The 17,705-nt window shown below is 42.4% G+C and overlaps 1 protein-coding gene across 1 annotated transcript in view; it reads left to right on the top strand.

The window, feature by feature from the left end:
• The window catches only part of GAS2L3 (growth arrest specific 2 like 3), a 176,512-nt gene extending 166,156 nt beyond the window's left edge, over positions 1-10,356 (top strand). Inside the window, exon 8 of the mRNA XM_053716997.1 lies at positions 8,960-10,356. Within this exon, the coding sequence (XP_053572972.1) occupies positions 8,960-10,258 (1,299 nt within the window). The 3' untranslated portion in view covers positions 10,259-10,356. The remainder of the gene's footprint in view (positions 1-8,959) is intronic.
• Positions 10,357-17,705: the final 7,349 nt, after the last annotated feature.

Raw genomic sequence — 17,705 nt, 5'->3', positions numbered from 1 at the left:
GCATTCCTTAGAGGTTTCTTTTAACCTCTTCTCTTCGGCCATGTCGCTCTTTGTTGTGGATGGGCGATCCTAGCAGGAGCAGACGTCAGAGAGATGGTTTGCGCCGTTTATATATAGAGTTGTGTCGCAGTTTAGGGGCTTCGCCTCCATGGACCTTGTTACAGAGATCTGCTGGAGGAGGGTCCATGTGTTCATCACAACCTGCGCTCTCTGAGCCTGACTATGTGGAATTGAACGCTTAGTCTTAGCTAAGAGAGTTTTTTTTTCTGAAAGAATGTTGTTGCTCTTGTTCTAGCTCATATACTGGTGTATAGTCGCATCTATCATAAGGAATGCAGGACCTAATTCTTCTGGTATGTAGAGCGGGGATTCTCCTGGCATAAGGCCAGGGTGCTCTGGGGAAGGGTCTTCTGGTAGCTCCCTTAGGGGACTGTTTTCGGCCCTATCTGTTTTACTGCTAGAGAGGCTCATGGAGCTTCCAGATGTCTAGGCTTTGACTAGATCAGGCCTGTGTTTAGATCTAGTGCTCCTCCTTGGAGTTTACATCTTGTTCTAAGTTTTTGCAGAAGGCTCTGTTTGGGCTTATGCATGGAGTTGATATTAAGATTTTCTGTCTTGGAAGGTTATTTATTTTTTTTTTTTTTTTCTACTGGCTATTGCTTCAGCGCACAGAGTGCCTGAGATGGCTGCCTTGCAATGTGAGGTCATTACCTAGTTTTTCGTGCGGCTAAGGCTGTTCTCTCTAAGTTAGGTTTCCTTCCTATGGTTGTTTCAGATCGCAAAATCAATCGGTTTGTTGTGGTTCCTTCCTTGTGTCCTAATCCTTCTTTTTCGAAGGAGTAGTTATTTCATAACTTGAATGTGATTCGGGCCTTGAAGTTCTATCTTCAGGCTACTATGGAGTATTGTCAAACTTCTTCCTTGTCTGTGTTTCTTCTGGGAAGCTGGTTGAGGAGCATGTTCGCTTAGCTTATAGAGTCAGCGGGACCAAGCCTCCTCAGCTCTTTCAACTAGAGCGGTGGCTCCCTCTTGGGTTTTGAGAATAAGGCCTTTAGGGATCAAATTTGTAGGGCAACTACCTGGTCTTCCTTACATATTTTTTCAACATTTTACATCTTTGGCGTTTTTGCTTCTGCAGAAGCAACTTTTAGGAGAAAGAGTTTTGCAGGCTGTGGTGTCCTCAGAACAGGGTCCGCCTCTCTTTTTACCCTCCCATTTTCATTCAGTGTCCTCTAGAGCTTGGGTATATGTTTCCCACAAGTAAGGAATGAAGCCGTGGACTCTCCTCATATTAAGAAGGAAAACATAAATTATCCTTACCAGATAATTACATTTCCTTCTGTATGATGAGAGTCCACGGCCCCCGCCAGAATTCTCCTTTGGGCGGACTTAAATTTGGTTTTCTTCTTCTGGTACCATTTATTACCTGATATTTCTCCTACTTTTCCTTGTTCCTTTGGCTGGAGTGTCTTTGCCTCCTCCTGGTGGTCAGGTTCTATATTCCCACAAGTAAGGAATGAAGCTGTGGACTCTCCTCATACAGAAGGAAAGGAAATTATCTGGTAAGCATAATTTATTTTCTCTGAAATAAAGGCTGACTTACATGTGAATAATTATCACTTGTATACCTCCTGCTAATAATTATATTGAGCATTAGCAGATAGTGCCTATTAACCACTGACCTATATCAGGAAGTTATTACTATTTAATGAGCATTAGTAGGCAGTACACAGATAATACTGCTGCATTAGTTTCAATTTATAAATAAAAAAAGCTTTTACCTTTTATTTAGTGAAAAATAAATAAATGAACATGTTAGTTGTTGAGTAAAACATGTCTTTAGTTTTGCTTCTGTAGTGTCCTTTCTTTTCTTGTGAGATGACATTTGAAAAAAAAAAATAACCTAATACTATATTTTTCATAGTTGCTACTATATTCTTTTCTTTTTTTTATATATCTTTTGCTCACATCTTTTTGTCCACATGTGTATATATTTTGTGTTAGCTGTCTGTGTCAGGTGATATTCACCCAGGTTATTTCTAAGTGATTTGATTGACAAATAATATTTTAGAAGTAAATAATGATGTATATTATGGTTTCTTTTATGTGTGAGCCATTGGGCAAAATGCTGTTCTTCATTAGTAAATGCCAGAGGTGGTTCCTGATATGTGGAAGGTAATGGCTTTAATTTTCAAGTATGAACAGAAGGTTGTTTTTCAGAGCTTTTGTTAATACTGTGCCAAGTATTTTCATGAGTAGGTGTTCAGTATATATAAATAATATCCTTTGCTATTGTGTGAAACTTTAAGATGTTCTTTTTCTACTTGGAACTGTTATTACTGATATTTTATTGTTATTGTTTAAATAATGTATTTTTTCCCACATGCATACACAAATACATACCCATAAACACACATGTATACACAAATAAATACATACCCATAAACATACACATGCATACACAAATAAATTCATACCCATAAACACACACACACACACATGCATACACAAATAAATTCATACCCATAAACACACACACACACATGCATACACAAATAAATGCATACCCATAAACACACACACACATGCATACACAAATAAATTCATACCCATAAACACACACACACACATGCATACACAAATAAATGCATACCCATAAACACACACTCACATGCATACACAAATAAATGCATACCCATAAACACACACATGCATACACAAATAAATGCATACCCATAAACACACACACACATGCATAAACAAATAAATGCATGCCCATAAACACACACACACACACACATGCATACACAAATAAATGCATGCCCATAAACACACACACACACATGCATACACAAATAAATGCATGCCCATAAACACACACACACACACACACATGCATACACAAATAAATGCATGCCCATAAACACACACATGTACGTGTAAATACATTTTTTTATTTATCATTTAGTCTTTTTTAGCTGAAAGGGAACGTTTATGCAGTAAAAAACAGGGGCACTTTAATTCATCAAAATTTACATTTCACTCCTGTTGTGAAAAAATACCTTTAAATTTTGACAACAGCTGCAGCTTCCTCCGGTCGTCGCAAGCCATTTCTGATGTCAGAAATGATAGATAGGGCATACTCCAATCACGGCTTCCCCCCAGGGCAATCAGTGTCTGATTCAATTCCGTGATTGGAGGAAGCCGGATTCCTCATTTTAGACCCAGGAAGAGGCTTTGCGACAGGTACTTTAGTCCAGAGGGGTCTGGTCATAGGAAGCTGGAGCTGCTTTCAAGATTAAAAGGTAAGTTTTTTTCACAACACAAGTGAAATGTAAATTTTGATGAATTAAAGTGCCCCTGTTTTTAATAGAATTTTTAAAGAACGGGCACTGTAGCATCAAAATTTACATTCACTTTAAGAAATGTTTTAATTTACTAGATTAGTATCAATTTTTCTTCGTTCTCTTGGTATCTTTATTTGAAAATGCAAGACTGTAAGCATAGGAGCCAGTCCATTTTTGGTTCAGCACCTGGGTGGCGCTTTCTGATTGGTGTCTAAATATAGCCACCAATCAGCCAGCGCTACCCAGGTGCTGAGCCAAAAATGGGCCGTCTCCTAAGATTACATTCAAATAAATATACCAAGAGAATGAAGAAAATTTGATAATAGGAGTAAATTAGAAAGTCTTAAAATTGCATGCTTTATCTGAATCATGAAATTTAATTTTGACTAGACTATTCCTTTAACCTCTTGAGTGCTAATGACGGCTTCCCACTCAGGTGCTAACGACGGCTCAGAGCCGTTGCTAGCACTCTCCCACCTTGAGGTCGGACCCTGTATAGTGACAGGCATCGCCGGAGCTTGATGTTTTGCGCGGTGACATTTACGCGCAATGACATAATGCGTCACCGCGCAACTTTATTTAAAAATGACAATGACAAGTATAGGGAAAGGGGGCATGCAGCTTAGAAGCCTGTATCTCAGGCATCTAAGCAGCTACAGACTTCCAAGACCCACAGTTGGAAAGGTAATCGCCTAACCTTTCCAACGGTGTAAGTCTTGGGGATAAAAAATAAATATTTCAAAAAATAAAAAAAACTTAATCAGCTTAGCACCCAGGTGGGAAAGTGCTTAGCACTCAAAGGGTTAATATGTAAAAAAAAAAAAAAAGTATTTTCTTGTTAAATGGAAAGAGTCCACAGCTGTATTCATTACTTTTGGGAAATAAAAACCTGGCCACCAGGAGAAGGCAAAGACACCCCAGCCAAAGGCTTAAATACTCCTCCCACTCCCCTCATCCCCCAGTCATTCAAGTCCATGGCAGAGGCGATGCTACTATTCGTCACACTTGAAAGGCCGTGTTCCTGTTCCACAGCGTTGATTCCGGTAAGATCGTTTCATTTTACTTTATCGACAATGTACTGTAATGTGAATGTTTTCCCGAGGGGTTACATACCTTTGTGGGTCTAACTATATGACATAAGGGTCTCAGTGAATCTCTGTTAGTATCTTGGAATCGAAGGTTAATATCTCCTGAGGGGGGTTATTGAATAGGGGGGTTTATAATAATGTTTATGTGATTCAACCTGCTTAAGTGTGATGTTTATGGGCTCGTGGTTGGAACTTTGAGGCCTTTGGAAGTGACGCAGCCTTTTGGTTGGGCGCACTTTTTTGGACTGTTCGGTTCACCTTGTGTTCGGGCGTGGTTATGTTCTGTTCCCCATTTCCACATTCCTGACCGTGTGGTGAAGGAGATACTCTAGTCCACAAGGGTCTGGTCACAGGAGGTGGTGAGTGCCCCAGCCATTGTGGGTGTCAGATGCCGTTTTTATTTTTATACTTTAGTCCATATTGATATTTCCTCTATCCAGTTATGGAGGATTCTGATGCTGAGACTGTTATCATTTCAGATTCAGTTACGGAGGATTCTGATACTGAGACTATTTTGATTTCAGATTCTGTGTCCGGTGACGAATCCAGATTGGCCTTGTTGAAACATGTTGACCAGTTTTGTTCCGTATGCCATTTTAGAGCGCCTTGTTCCTCGGGCTCGGGGAATCAAGGGACTGCTGAGCTATCCGCCTCTGGGGGTCCTGTCCTCCGAGAGGCGAGTTACTTACCAATTTCATACTTCTACACATGCGGGTAACCCAGTTTCTTATTCCACCGTGCAGGGTGGCGTGTTCCCCCCCCCCCCCCCCCCCCCGGAGGTTGCAGCACTTTTTCGCTTCTACATAATGTTGGCGATTGTTCATTTGTATAGTCCAGACATTTCTTTGAGAATGTGCTTGTGCCCTATTGTTCCGTGCCTTCTGCCTTGGGGAGGGCCTCTACAGTTCCCCGTGGGTGTAACTGTTCCTGAGTGTTGTGCCTTTCGTTACAGGATTGCGCAACTTCGCGTATTTCTCATTTATTGAATGACCCTATCGTTACCAGATACAGGTGTTTCCGTCTGCTAATTCGAATGGTGCACCTCATTAGACATTTGGTGATGAGGTAATCTCCTGATTGTCATTTATTTGAGATCTTTCCCAGTTTTTGAAAGATAGAGCTCTGTTTGGCTGGTCCTGCGAGTAGGCCTGTGTCTTTTTGGGCGTTAACCTTCGAGTTGCCTTCTATTTTATTTGTATCCGACGGGATGCCTTTTATTTTATTTTTTTCCTTCGGGAACCTTCTGGGATTGATACTCTGTTACTTCGGAAGTTGTTTTGGACATGTTAGTCCTATGTTAAATATGTCTTTTTTTTCAGTTTTTCCCCCATGGGGGAGAATTTATGCAGCTTGCCGGTTAGGATCCTAGGTGCAGGCTGGTCCTGTCGGGTTCGTTTGGTCTTGCGGCTGTTAAGACACGTGTCGCTGTTTTGCTCGGCTGGTTCGGTAGAAGCGCTGAGTGCTTAGGTTATCATTGTTTTTCATGTTCAACTAAACATTCGAGAGGACCTGTGGGTCCGTGAGGCGAGAAGGATTGTTTCAGTCCTTATGGCCGGGCAGGGGAGTTACCCGCTGCGTCACTATCTGGCATCTGATTTTATCAGAACCTAGAGCCTCCCGCAGTTGAGTGGTTTGGCCTTCATTTTTTAGGCCTCTGGATTTGTCCTTTTGGGCTTGATCCAACAGCTTGTACAGGATAGCTGTCTAGCATGCAGAAGGTTTTCAGTTTGAAACCAGTTGCAGCTCTTCACACCTTGCAGGTGTACGCGTAAGCTGTTTATAGTGTTTCTAGATACAGCTCTTACTCTGACGTGTACTGTCTGTCTGAGTTATAAGAGACCTTTGGATCTTCTTCCATTGTCTCCGGGTGAGTTGGATCTCCCTTTAGGGATCTGTGTTTCCGGGTGATGGTTGTTCCCTGTGGGGACTTTTAGTTCTGGGTTTTCCGGAGCTTGGTAGGCTTAGTGCCTTTCTCTTCCTTGTGTCCTCTGCTTGTGCGGAGGTGATAGACTAGTCCTGCTAGTAGGATTTTGTTGACCTTGAGGTATCCCTTGGTTGTCCTGAGGCTTTGAGAAGTATCTTCATACGACTTCTAGCCTTGCTCCTTGGAGCGTTAGACTTTAGATAGGGGTGGTTTCTTCCTTTGGTCGAGTTCTTCTCGCTATCCAGATTTTCTGTATATGCATCCATAGCCCTTGTGTCTGGCTTTTTGGCCAGTTGGGTGTTTAGTTATAGGGTAAAGTTTGCCTGAACTATTAGGTGCCCAAACCTGTTTTTCTCCCTGAGATTTCCGGTTGCTGAAGCTTCGCTTGGCCCTTTTTCCTGACCCAGTTTTGGGTGGTTTTGCAATCTTGGATCTCAGAGCTGGTTGGGGTGTTCCACGGTTGTGGGAACTTGGGCTGTGTCCTTGCTCCATCTATCTGACTGGGTCATGGTTGGCCAGGTTTTCAGAGTATTTTTTACTCTTTGCCGCAAGAGTAGCCCATGTCTTCTTGTGGTTAGCTGTGTGGCTTGCGCCTCAAGGTTGGTTGGTTCCTTCCCAGCTGCTGGCGCTGGATGTCCAATTTCTGGTGCGCCTTAGGGTCCCCTGGTCAGCTTGCAAGTGTTCCCGTGGATTCCCTGCTCTGGAATGGGTTGGCTGTTCCTCTGCTTGGCAAGCTATTTGTAGGGGGGTCCTTTTCCAGGACATCTGTGTTTGGAATATATCTTCCCATTAGCCGGTAGCTTTGGGCTTTGAGGAGTTGTTGCCCTTCCGGCATCATCCCTTTTCTTTAGGGGATATTCTCCTCCCTATGGAGATGGAGTCCTTGCTTGGGGCTTCTCTGGATGGGAGGCGGAAAGGTGGGATTGGTTCCCCCTGGGGTCTTGCTGGCTCCAAGTCAGACTTGTTAGGCCTTTATTTGGATAGATCCTCCGGTCTATGTGCTTGTTGTCTGTTTTCAGAGTTGGGTTGTACTTCTACTCTGTGGGGATGGCTGTGCTATCCTTACGCTCGTTCCTGTACCTGTTTCGGGATTCTTTGTTCCCCTGTCTTGGATCCCTGAGGCTGTGTTGGTTGTCAAACTGGGTGTGGATATGCAGGTCAGGATGGCCGAGCGGTCTAAGGCGCTGCGTTTGGGTCGCAATCTCCTCTGGATGTGTAAGCTTGTTAAGTCTATCCTGTTAGCTCAGTCTGCTTAGGTATATATTTTACTTTCACCTTGCTCCATTGATATCAGAAGAGGGTTTACTCTTCCTTCTGGTTCTGAGGGTATACTCTTCTTCTCGGGGGGCCTTGATTGAGGTTTTGTGTTCCCCTTTTTAGGGACCTGTGTGTAGGTCCGGCGACTTAGGCTGACTGGAGCGTGCCCTCTGTCCGGGGGTTGCTTTTGCAGTCTGTTTCTTGCTTGACTGCTTCTTTCTCGCAAGTACCCTCTGTGTCACCCTGTTATGGACTCGGTGTTCTCAAACTTGGGGTTTCTCACCTGGGTGTATTACACACTTTTTCATGGTCGAATACCTTGGTTTTCTATGGTCAGACACTGGGAGGACTTTGCCTCTTCAGTGGCATTCCGTGCTTGCAGGATATTGGAGAGACGTCTGTTCTGTCTCTGTGCCCGGTTTTACCCTGGGTTTTGCTTGGTATAGGCGTGGCCTCCTTTCCCTGTTTGGGTCCCTTTGGGTCTCTGAGCTGGGCTCACTCTTGGAGGTGTTCTTTTTTGTATTAGGGGACCTTTCAGTTTCCTCAGTTCTCCTTTGCTTTGTCCCCTTGGGGGTTTCGGCTGGTGTCCCCTTCATTTGTGGGGGGTGAGCGGTGGAAGGCAGTTTGTTGGGCGACAGTGTCTCCTGGAGGACTGTTGGCTCAGGCGAGTCGGTTTACAGTCTCTAGTTTGGCTTCAGGACTAACTGCGAGTCCGTGTCATTGGGGCTTTTCCTCTTAAAGTTTTCTCGGCTTCGGACAAAGCGGGATTTTTTTATTGGGTAAAGGTTCAGGCCTGGTGCTCTCAGTATGGGCCGCCTATTGTACCCTTCCGTCTTGGCATTCAGTGTCCTCTATAGCTTGGGTATTGTTTTCCCAAAAGTAATGAATGCAGCTGTGGACTCTTTCCATTTAAGAAGAAAAAGATAAATTATGCTTACCTGATAATTTCCTTTTCTTCTGATGGAAAGAGTCCACAGTTCCTCACCCGTAATTTTATGTGGGGCATCCTTATATTCTTCTTTTACCCTGATATTTCTTATACTGTTCCTTGTTCCTCAGCAGAATGACTGGGGATGAGGGGAGTGGAAGGAGTATTTAAGTCTTTGGCTGGGGTGTATTTGCCTCCTCCTGGTGGCCAGGTTCTTATTTCCCAAAAGTAATGAATGCAGCTGTGGACTCTTTTTATCAGAAGAAAAGAAAATTATCATGTAAGCATAATTTGTTTTTCTTTGCATTGTTAATGTGAGATTTTATAAAAGCTTTTTTTTATATAATATATTTAACAAATATGTTTGAGTTATATGAAAATTAATTTAATGTAAGGTTGTTGTTGTTTTTTTTAGATGCTACATGGAAAACATGTTATGGTTAGAGTTGGTGGAGGCTGGGATACACTTCAAGGATTTTTACTTAAATATGATCCTTGCAGAGTACTACAATTTACAACATTAGAGCAAAAAATTCTGCAGTTTCAGAAAAGTGGTCAAAAGGAAAATATGTCAGCACAAACTGGCAGAAATCCACAGCCACCAATCATGAATCCTTTGTCAGCTATTAGTACTTCTCAAAAGCCAGATTCCAAACCATTTTCTGCCAAAACTAACCTAAGAACGAATCACTCACCTGAGCACACTACCCATAAAGGAACCAAGAACGCAAGATCTCCAGCAATGCACTCTAAAGTCCTGTGTGCTTCTAGGCAAGGATCCCCATTGTTTGTTGAACCTCAGAGAAAAGTTGCAAAAAAATCAAATTCTCCACTTCATACTAGTCCCTCTGCTCTTAGCAGCAAAAGTTCTCAAAGTGATGCTTCTGCTAAAACTCCTTGCTCAGCTGGTTCATCAAGAACTATATCTCCTCTTTCAAATATTACACAGGAAAGCAGTGGTTTATCCCAGACAAGCAAAGGAAAAACTCAGCAAGCAACCATCTCAAAGTCTTCAGCAAATGTCTCAAAAGCTGCATCTTCAAACAAAGTGCAGGGGCCTAAACCTTTTCCTACGGTATCCTCACGTGTTAAAGCACAATCAAAACATGTGCCTGACTCTAAGTCACAATTAGAAAATCCAAAAGTAGCCACCAAGTTGAGTAAGCCACCAATTAAAACATTACCAGCTGTGTCTGTAACTTCACATTCTAAAAAAATTCCCAACCCTACAAAGCAAGGTTTGAAAATTACTTCCAATCAAGGCACTTTGCAACCATCTAAAGAAAAAGTGAAAATTAATAAGAAAACGGACTTCCAAAAAAATAATCTTGCAGTTCGAAAGCCATTTGTAGTGTCTTCTAGAGTACCCACAAACTCGCAACTTATACCGCACACCTCTAAGGCTTCTAGTAAATGCCAACCAGCTACTTCACAACTTGGAGGTAAAAATAATCAAAAAGTTGTTCAGTCTCAAAAAAATGAAATAAAGACAACCTTTTCTGGGCGAACCCCTTTGTCTGTGGTTCGACTTCCCCAGTCTGCACCCAAAAAGGAGATTGTTCTAAAAGCAGACCCATCTTTAAAAACCAACCCCTCGGCAAGTGGGTCACGCAAAAATGACAAGATTCAGAATTCAACTGCCTCCAAAGTAATAAATTCAAAGGCTACTTGCAACAGCATCCCTAAGAAGGAAGAAAGGTTTCAAAGAGAGTGAAAGATAATCAACATAAATTGATGAAACTCATAAATGTATACATTGTTTCCTCTGTTTTACCAAATGAAACATGCTGCAGAAGAAAACATAATGTTTTATTTCTGTTCTTTTTTATTTTAGAAATGTAATATTTATTTTAAGAGGTTTGTAATAAAAAAAGCAAAGCTATGCATTTTTTTATTTTAAATGGCCTGCGCTTAATTTGAAATGCTTAGGAGAGACAAATTATGCTCTGAGAAATCTTAATCAAATGACTCCACAGTTTTATAAAACATACTGCTTTGCGCTTCATGTTCATATATGCATACTTCCCTACTACCGTCTATTTGCAAATATAGGTGTTTATTATAAAATAAGTTATTGTATGCAAATAGTATTATTGTAATTTGTTTTTCTTTAGGTTCGAGTTTCATGGAAATGGTAATCCTGAATTAATTTAAAACAAATGTATTTAGTGTACACATTATCTTTTGATGTCTTTAAAGGGACATAAAACAGGTTAAGATCTGTGCATATCCTAAAAGGGCTAATTTAATTAAAAAATAGTTTGCATAAAAAAATTGTTTAAAAATTCCTGGCAAGTATTTTAAAATAATTTTCAAAAATAAGCAAAATGAATTACATAGCTAAACTGCCTGGAGCAGCTAACTCCATCCCTCTTATCAGTGTTTAGACACAGGCATTGTATTTTAACTGAGTTCACAGCTTCTAGGCATGCTCCAGCAGATAATCCCTATGCATTCTACCAAAACAACAATAGATATAGATACAGCCATAGAAGGAAATGTGTGGGGGGAGTTAGAGCTTTACAATTCAGAAACTAAAAAGAAAGGGTTAATGGCGAGGCACTGCAGTATAAATTTGCAGGTAAAGTAATTAAAGTACATATTATATTTTGTCTCTATCCCAACTTGTTCTATGTCCCTTTAACATTAAAAATAAACATACTTTTGAGTGCCTTACGGCACCTTAACCCTTTCCCACCGTTAGGACATTCCTTGCCATCCTAAGTGCACTGAGCTTTAGCACTGTTAGATGGAATGGAACGTCCTAGCCGTTTGGCTGTCCTGAAGCCATAGAAGCTGCCTAAACCGGATCGCGGGCTGGAGGGCGTGCCTTGCATTATAAACACACCCCCCCCTGACCCAATCCCATCGTTGAAATCATGCGATTGCATGAACGATCGTGTGGTTTTAATTTTTACTCATTTGTTTACATCAGAACTTTGTTCCAATGCAGACAAATTAGACCCTGGCAGGAAAGGGTTAAAATCCTTAATCTGTTAATGGTTCTGTAACCATTCTTTTGTTTACAGTTAATATTCGGGTAATAGAATCCTTAAAGGGATAGAAAGGTCAACATTGAAATGGTACATGGGTGCATCTCAGTTTTAAATAGAAGCATTTTCTCCAACATAGTTGTGTCCGGTCCACGGCGTCATCCTTACTTGTGGGATATTCTCTTCCCCAACAGGAAATGGCAAAGAGCCCAGCAAAGCTGGTCACATGATCCCTCCTAGGCTCCGCCTACCCCAGTCATTCTCTTTGCCGTTGTACAGGCAACATCTCCACGGAGATGGCTTAGAGTTTTTTAGTGTTTAACTGTAGTTTTTTTTATTCAATCAAGAGTTTGTTATTTTAAAATAGTGCTGGTATGTACTATTTACTCTGAAACAGAAAAGAGATGAAGATTTCTGTTTGTAAGAGGAAAATGATTTTAGCAACCGTTACTAAAATCCATGGCTGTTCCACACAGGACTGTTGAGAGGAATTAACTTCAGTTGGGGGAACAGTGAGCAGTCTTTTGCTGCTTGAGGTATGACACATTCTAACAAGACGATGTAATGCTGGAAGCTGTCATTTTCCCTATGGGATCCGGTAAGCCATTTTTATTCAGACAGTAAAGAAGGGCTTCACAAGGGCTTATTAAGACTGTAGACATTTTCTGGGCTAAATCGATTCATACACATATTTAGCCTTGAGGAATCATTTAATCTGGGTATTTTTGTAAAATAATATCGGCAGGCACTGTTTTAGACACCTTATTCTCTAGGGGCTTTCCCTAATCATAGGCAGAGCCTCATTTTCGCGCCGGTATTGCGCACTTGTTTTTGAGAAGCATGACATGCAGTCGCATGTGTGAGGAGCTCTGATACATAGAAAAGACTTTCTGAAGGCGTCATTTGGTATCGTATTCCCCTTTGGGCTTGGTTGGGTCTCAGCAAAGCAGATACCAGGGACTGTAGAGGGGTTAAAGATAAAAACGGCTCCGTTTCCGTTATTTTAAGGGTTAAAGCTTCCAAATTTGGTGTGCAATACTTTTAAGGCTTTAAGACACTGTGGTGAAATTTTGGTGAATTTTGAACAATTCCTTCATACTTTTTCGCAATTGCAGTAATAAGGTGTGTTCAGTTTAAAATTTAAAGTGACAGTAACGGTTTTATTTTAAAACGTTTTTTGTACTTTGTTATCAAGTTTATGCCTGTTTAACATGTCTGAACTACCAGATAGACTGTGTTCTGAATGTGGGGAAGCCAAGGTTCCTTCTCATTTAAATAGATGTGATTTATGTGACACTGAAAATGATGCCCAAGATGATTCCTCAAGTGAGGGGAGTAAGCATGGTACTGCATCATTCCCTCCTTCGTCTACACCAGTCTTGCCCACTCAGGAGGCCCCTAGTACATCTAGCGCGCCAATACTCCTTACTATGCAACAATTAACGGCTGTAATGGATAATTCTATCAAAAACATTTTAGCCAAAATGCCCACTTATCAGCGCAAGCGCGACTGCTCTGTTTTAGATACTGAAGAGCATGAGGACGCTGATGATAATGGTTCTGAAATGCCCCTACACCAGTCTGAGGGGGCCAGGGAGGTTTTGTCTGAGGGAGAAATTTCAGATTCAGGGAAAATTTCTCAACAAGCTGAACCCGATGTGATTACATTTAAATTTAAGTTGGAACATCTCCGCGCTCTGCTTAAGGAGGTATTATCCACTCTGGATGATTGTGAGAATTTGATCATCCCAGAGAAACTATGTAAAATGGACAAGTTCCTAGAGGTCCCGGGGCTCCCAGAAGCTTTTCCTATACCCAAGCGGGTGGCGGACATTGTAAATAAAGAATGGGAAAGGCCCGGTATACCTTTCGTCCCTCCCCCCATATTTAAAAAATTGTTTCCTATGGTCGACCCCAGAAAGGACTTATGGCAGACAGTCCCCAAGGTCGAGGGAGCGGTTTCTACTTTAAACAAACGCACCACTATACCCATAGAAGATAGTTGTGCTTTCAAAGATCCTATGGATAAAAAATTAGAAGGTTTGCTTAAAAAGATGTTTGTTCAGCAAGGTTACCTTCTACAACCAATTTCATGCATTGTCCCTGTCACTACAGCCGCGTGTTTCTGGTTCGATGAGCTAGTAAAGGCGATCGATAGTGATTCTCCTCCTTATGAGGAGATTATGGACAGAATCCGTGCTCTCAAATTGGCCAATTCTTTCACCCTAGACGCCACTTTGCAATTGGCTAGGTTAGCGGCGAAAAATTCTGGGTTTGCTATTGTGGCGCGCAGAGCGCTTTGGTTGAAATCTTGGTCAGCGGATGCGTCTTCCAAGAACAAACTACTTAACATTCCTTTCAAGGGGAAAACGCTGTTTGGCCCTGACTTGAAAGAGATTATCTCTGATATCACTGGGGGTAAGGGCCACGCCCTTCCTCAGGATAGGTCTTTCAAGGCCAAAAATAAACCTAATTTTCGTCCCTTTCGTAGAAACGGACCAGCCCCAAGTGCTACGTCCTCTAAGCAAGAGGGTAATACTTCTCAAGCCAAGCCAGCCTGGAGACCAATGCAAGGCTGGAACAAGGGAAAGCAGGCCAAGAAACCTGCCACTGCTACCAAGACAGCATGAAATGTTGGCCCCGATCCGGGACCGGATCTGGTGGGGGGCAGACTCTCTCTCTTTGCTCAGGCTTGGGCAAGAGATGTTCTGGATCCTTGGGCACTAGAAATAGTCTCCCAAGGTTATCTTCTGGAATTCAAGGGGCTTCCCCCAAGGGGGAGGTTCCACAGGTCTCAATTGTCTTCAGACCATATAAAGAGACAGGCATTCTTACATTGTGTAGAAGACCTGTTAAAAATGGGAGTGATTCATCCTGTTCCATTAGGAGAACAAGGGATGGGGTTCTACTCCAATCTGTTCATAGTTCCCAAAAAAGAGGGAACGTTCAGACCAATCTTAGATCTCAAGATCTTAAACAAAATGGAAACCATTCGAACAATTCTTCCTTCCATCCAGGAAGGTCAATTCATGACCACGGTGGATTTAAAGGATGCGTATCTACATATTCCTATCCACAAGGAACATCATCGGTTCCTAAGGTTCGCATTCCTGGACAAGCATTACCAGTTCGTGGCGCTTCCTTTCGGATTAGCCACTGCTCCAAGGATTTTCACAAAGGTACTAGGGTCCCTTCTAGCGGTACTAAGACCAAGGGGCATTGCAGTAGTTCCTTACTTGGACGACATTCTGATTCAAGCGTCGTCCCTTCCTCAAGCAAAGGCTCACACGGACATAGTCCTGGCCTTTCTCAGATCTCACGGATGGAAAGTGAACGTGGAAAAGAGTTCTCTATCTCCGTCGACAAGGGTTCCCTTCTTGGGAACAATAATAGACTCCTTAGAAATGAGGATTTTTCTGACAGAGGCCAGAAAAACAAAACTTCTAAACTCTTGTCAAACACTTCATTCCGTTCCTCTTCCTTCCATAGCGCAGTGCATGGAAGTAATAGGTTTGATGGTAGCGGCAATGGACATAGTTCCTTTTGCGCGCATTCATCTAAGACCATTACAACTGTGCATGCTCAGTCAGTGGAATGGGGACTATACAGACTTGTCTCCGAAGATACAAGTAAATCAGAGGACCAGAGACTCACTCCGTTGGTGGCTGTCCCTGGACAACCTGTCACAAGGGATGACCTTCCGCAGACCAGAGTGGGTCATTGTCACGACCGACGCCAGTCTGATGGGCTGGGGCGCGGTCTGGGGACCCCTGAAAGCTCAGGGTCTTTGGTCTCGGGAAGAATCTCTTCTACCGATAAATATTCTGGAACTGAGAGCGATATTCAATGCTCTCAAGGCTTGGCCTCAGCTAGCAAAGGCCAAGTTCATACGGTTTCAATCAGACAACATGACGACTGTTGCGTACATCAACCATCAGGGGGGAACAAGGAGTTCCCTGGCGATGGAAGAAGTGACCAAAATCATTCAATGGGCGGAGACTCACTCCTGCCACCTATCTGCAATCCACTTCCCAGGAGTGGAAAATTGGGAAGCGGATTTTCTGAGTCGTCAGACATTACATCCGGGGGAGTGGGAACTCCATCAGGAAATCTTTGCCCAAATTACTCAACTGTGGGGCATTCCAGACATGGATCTGATGGCCTCTCGTCAGAACTTCAAGGTTCCTTGCTACGGGTCCAGATCCAGGGATCCCAAGGCGACTCTAGTAGATGCACTAGTAGCACCTTGGACCTTCAAACTAGCTTATGTATTCCCGCCGTTTCCTCTCATCCCCAGGCTGGTAGCCAGGATCAATCAAGAGAGGGCGTCGGTGATCTTGATAGCTCCTGCGTGGCCACGCAGGACTTGGTATGCAGATCTGGTGAATATGTCATCGGCTCCACCATGGAAGCTACCTTTGAGACGAGACCTTCTTGTTCAAGGTCCGTTCGAACATCCGAATCTGGTCTCACTCCAGCTGACTGCTTGGAGATTGAACGCTTGATCTTATCAAAACGAGGGTTCTCAGATTCTGTTATTGATACTCTTGTTCAGGCCAGAAAGCCTGTAACTAGAAAAATTTACCACAAAATATGGAAAAAATATATCTGTTGGTGTGAATCTAAAGGATTCCCTTGGGACAAGGTAAAGATTCCTAAGATTCTATCCTTTCTTCAAGAAGGATTGGAGAAAGGATTATCTGCAAGTTCCTTGAAGGGACAGATTTCTGCCTTGTCTGTGTTACTTCACAAAAAGCTGGCAGCTGTGCCAGATGTTCAAGCCTTTGTTCAGGCTCTGGTTAGAATCAAGCCTGTTTACAAACCTTTGACTCCTCCTTGGAGTCTCAACTTAGTTCTTTCAGTTCTTCAGGGGGTTCCGTTTGAACCCTTACATTCCGTTGATATTAAGTTATTATCTTGGAAAGTTTTGTTTTTGGTTGCAATTTCTTCTGCTAGAAGAGTTTCAGAATTATCTGCTCTGCAGTGTTCTCCTCCTTATCTGGTGTTCCATGCAGATAAGGTGGTTTTACGTACTAAACCTGGTTTTCTTCCAAAAGTTGTTTCTAACAAAAACATTAACCAGGAGATAGTCGTACCTTCTTTGTGTCCGAAACCAGTTTCGAAGAAGGAACGTTTGTTGCACAATTTGGATGTTGTTCGCGCTCTAAAATTCTATTTAGATGCTACAAAGGATTTTAGACAAACATCTTCCTTGTTTGTTGTTTATTCTGGTAAAAGGAGAGGTCAAAAAGCAACTTCTACCTCTCTCTCTTTTTGGATTAAAAGCATCATCAGATTGGCTTATGTGACTGCCGGACAGCAGCCTCCTGAAAGAATCACAGCTCATTCCACTAGGGCTGTGGCTTCCACATGGGCCTTCAAGAACGAGGCTTCTGTTGATCAGATATGTAGGGCAGCGACTTGGTCTTCACTGCACACTTTTACCAAATTTTACAAGTTTGATACTTTTGCTTCTTCTGAGGCTATTTTTGGGAGAAAGGTTTTGCAAGCCGTGGTGCCTTCCATTTAGGTGACCTGATTTGCTCCCTCCCTTCATCCGTGTCCTAAAGCTTTGGTATTGGTTCCCACAAGTAAGGATGACGCCGTGGACCGGACACACCTATGTTGGAGAAAACAGAAATTATGTTTACCTGATAAATTACTTTCTCCAACGGTGTGCCCGGTCCACGGCCCGCCCTGGTTTTTTAATCAGGTCTGATAATTTATTTTCTTTAACTACAGTCACCACGGTATCATATGGTTTCTCCTATGCAAATATTCCTCCTTAACGTCGGTCGAATGACTGGGGTAGGCGGAGCCTAGGAGGGATCATGTGACCAGCTTTGCTGGGCTCTTTGCCATTTCCTGTTGGGGAAGAGAATATCCCACAAGTAAGGATGACGCCGTGGACCGGACACACCGTTGGAGAAAGTAATTTATCAGGTAAACATAAATTCTGTTTTTGCAATATACTTCCATTAGCAAAAAATTATTCTAGTAAATTATTACTGTTTTTTTTATCAGCATACACACATATGCTGCGAGGGCCTGTGCATCAGTATTCAAGCTCAGAGAGCTGGTAGTGGTTTGTATTGTAGCACTCCAATAAAATTATCTTCAAATTATTTATTGCATATCCAGGAGTACAAAAAGATAGCAACGTTTCGG

This window comes from Bombina bombina, chromosome 6, assembly GCF_027579735.1.
Source record: "Bombina bombina isolate aBomBom1 chromosome 6, aBomBom1.pri, whole genome shotgun sequence".
NCBI lineage: Eukaryota > Metazoa > Chordata > Amphibia > Anura > Bombinatoridae > Bombina > Bombina bombina.
The sequence above is the reverse complement of the archived record's forward strand: the minus strand, read 5'-3'. Positions and strand labels throughout refer to the sequence as shown.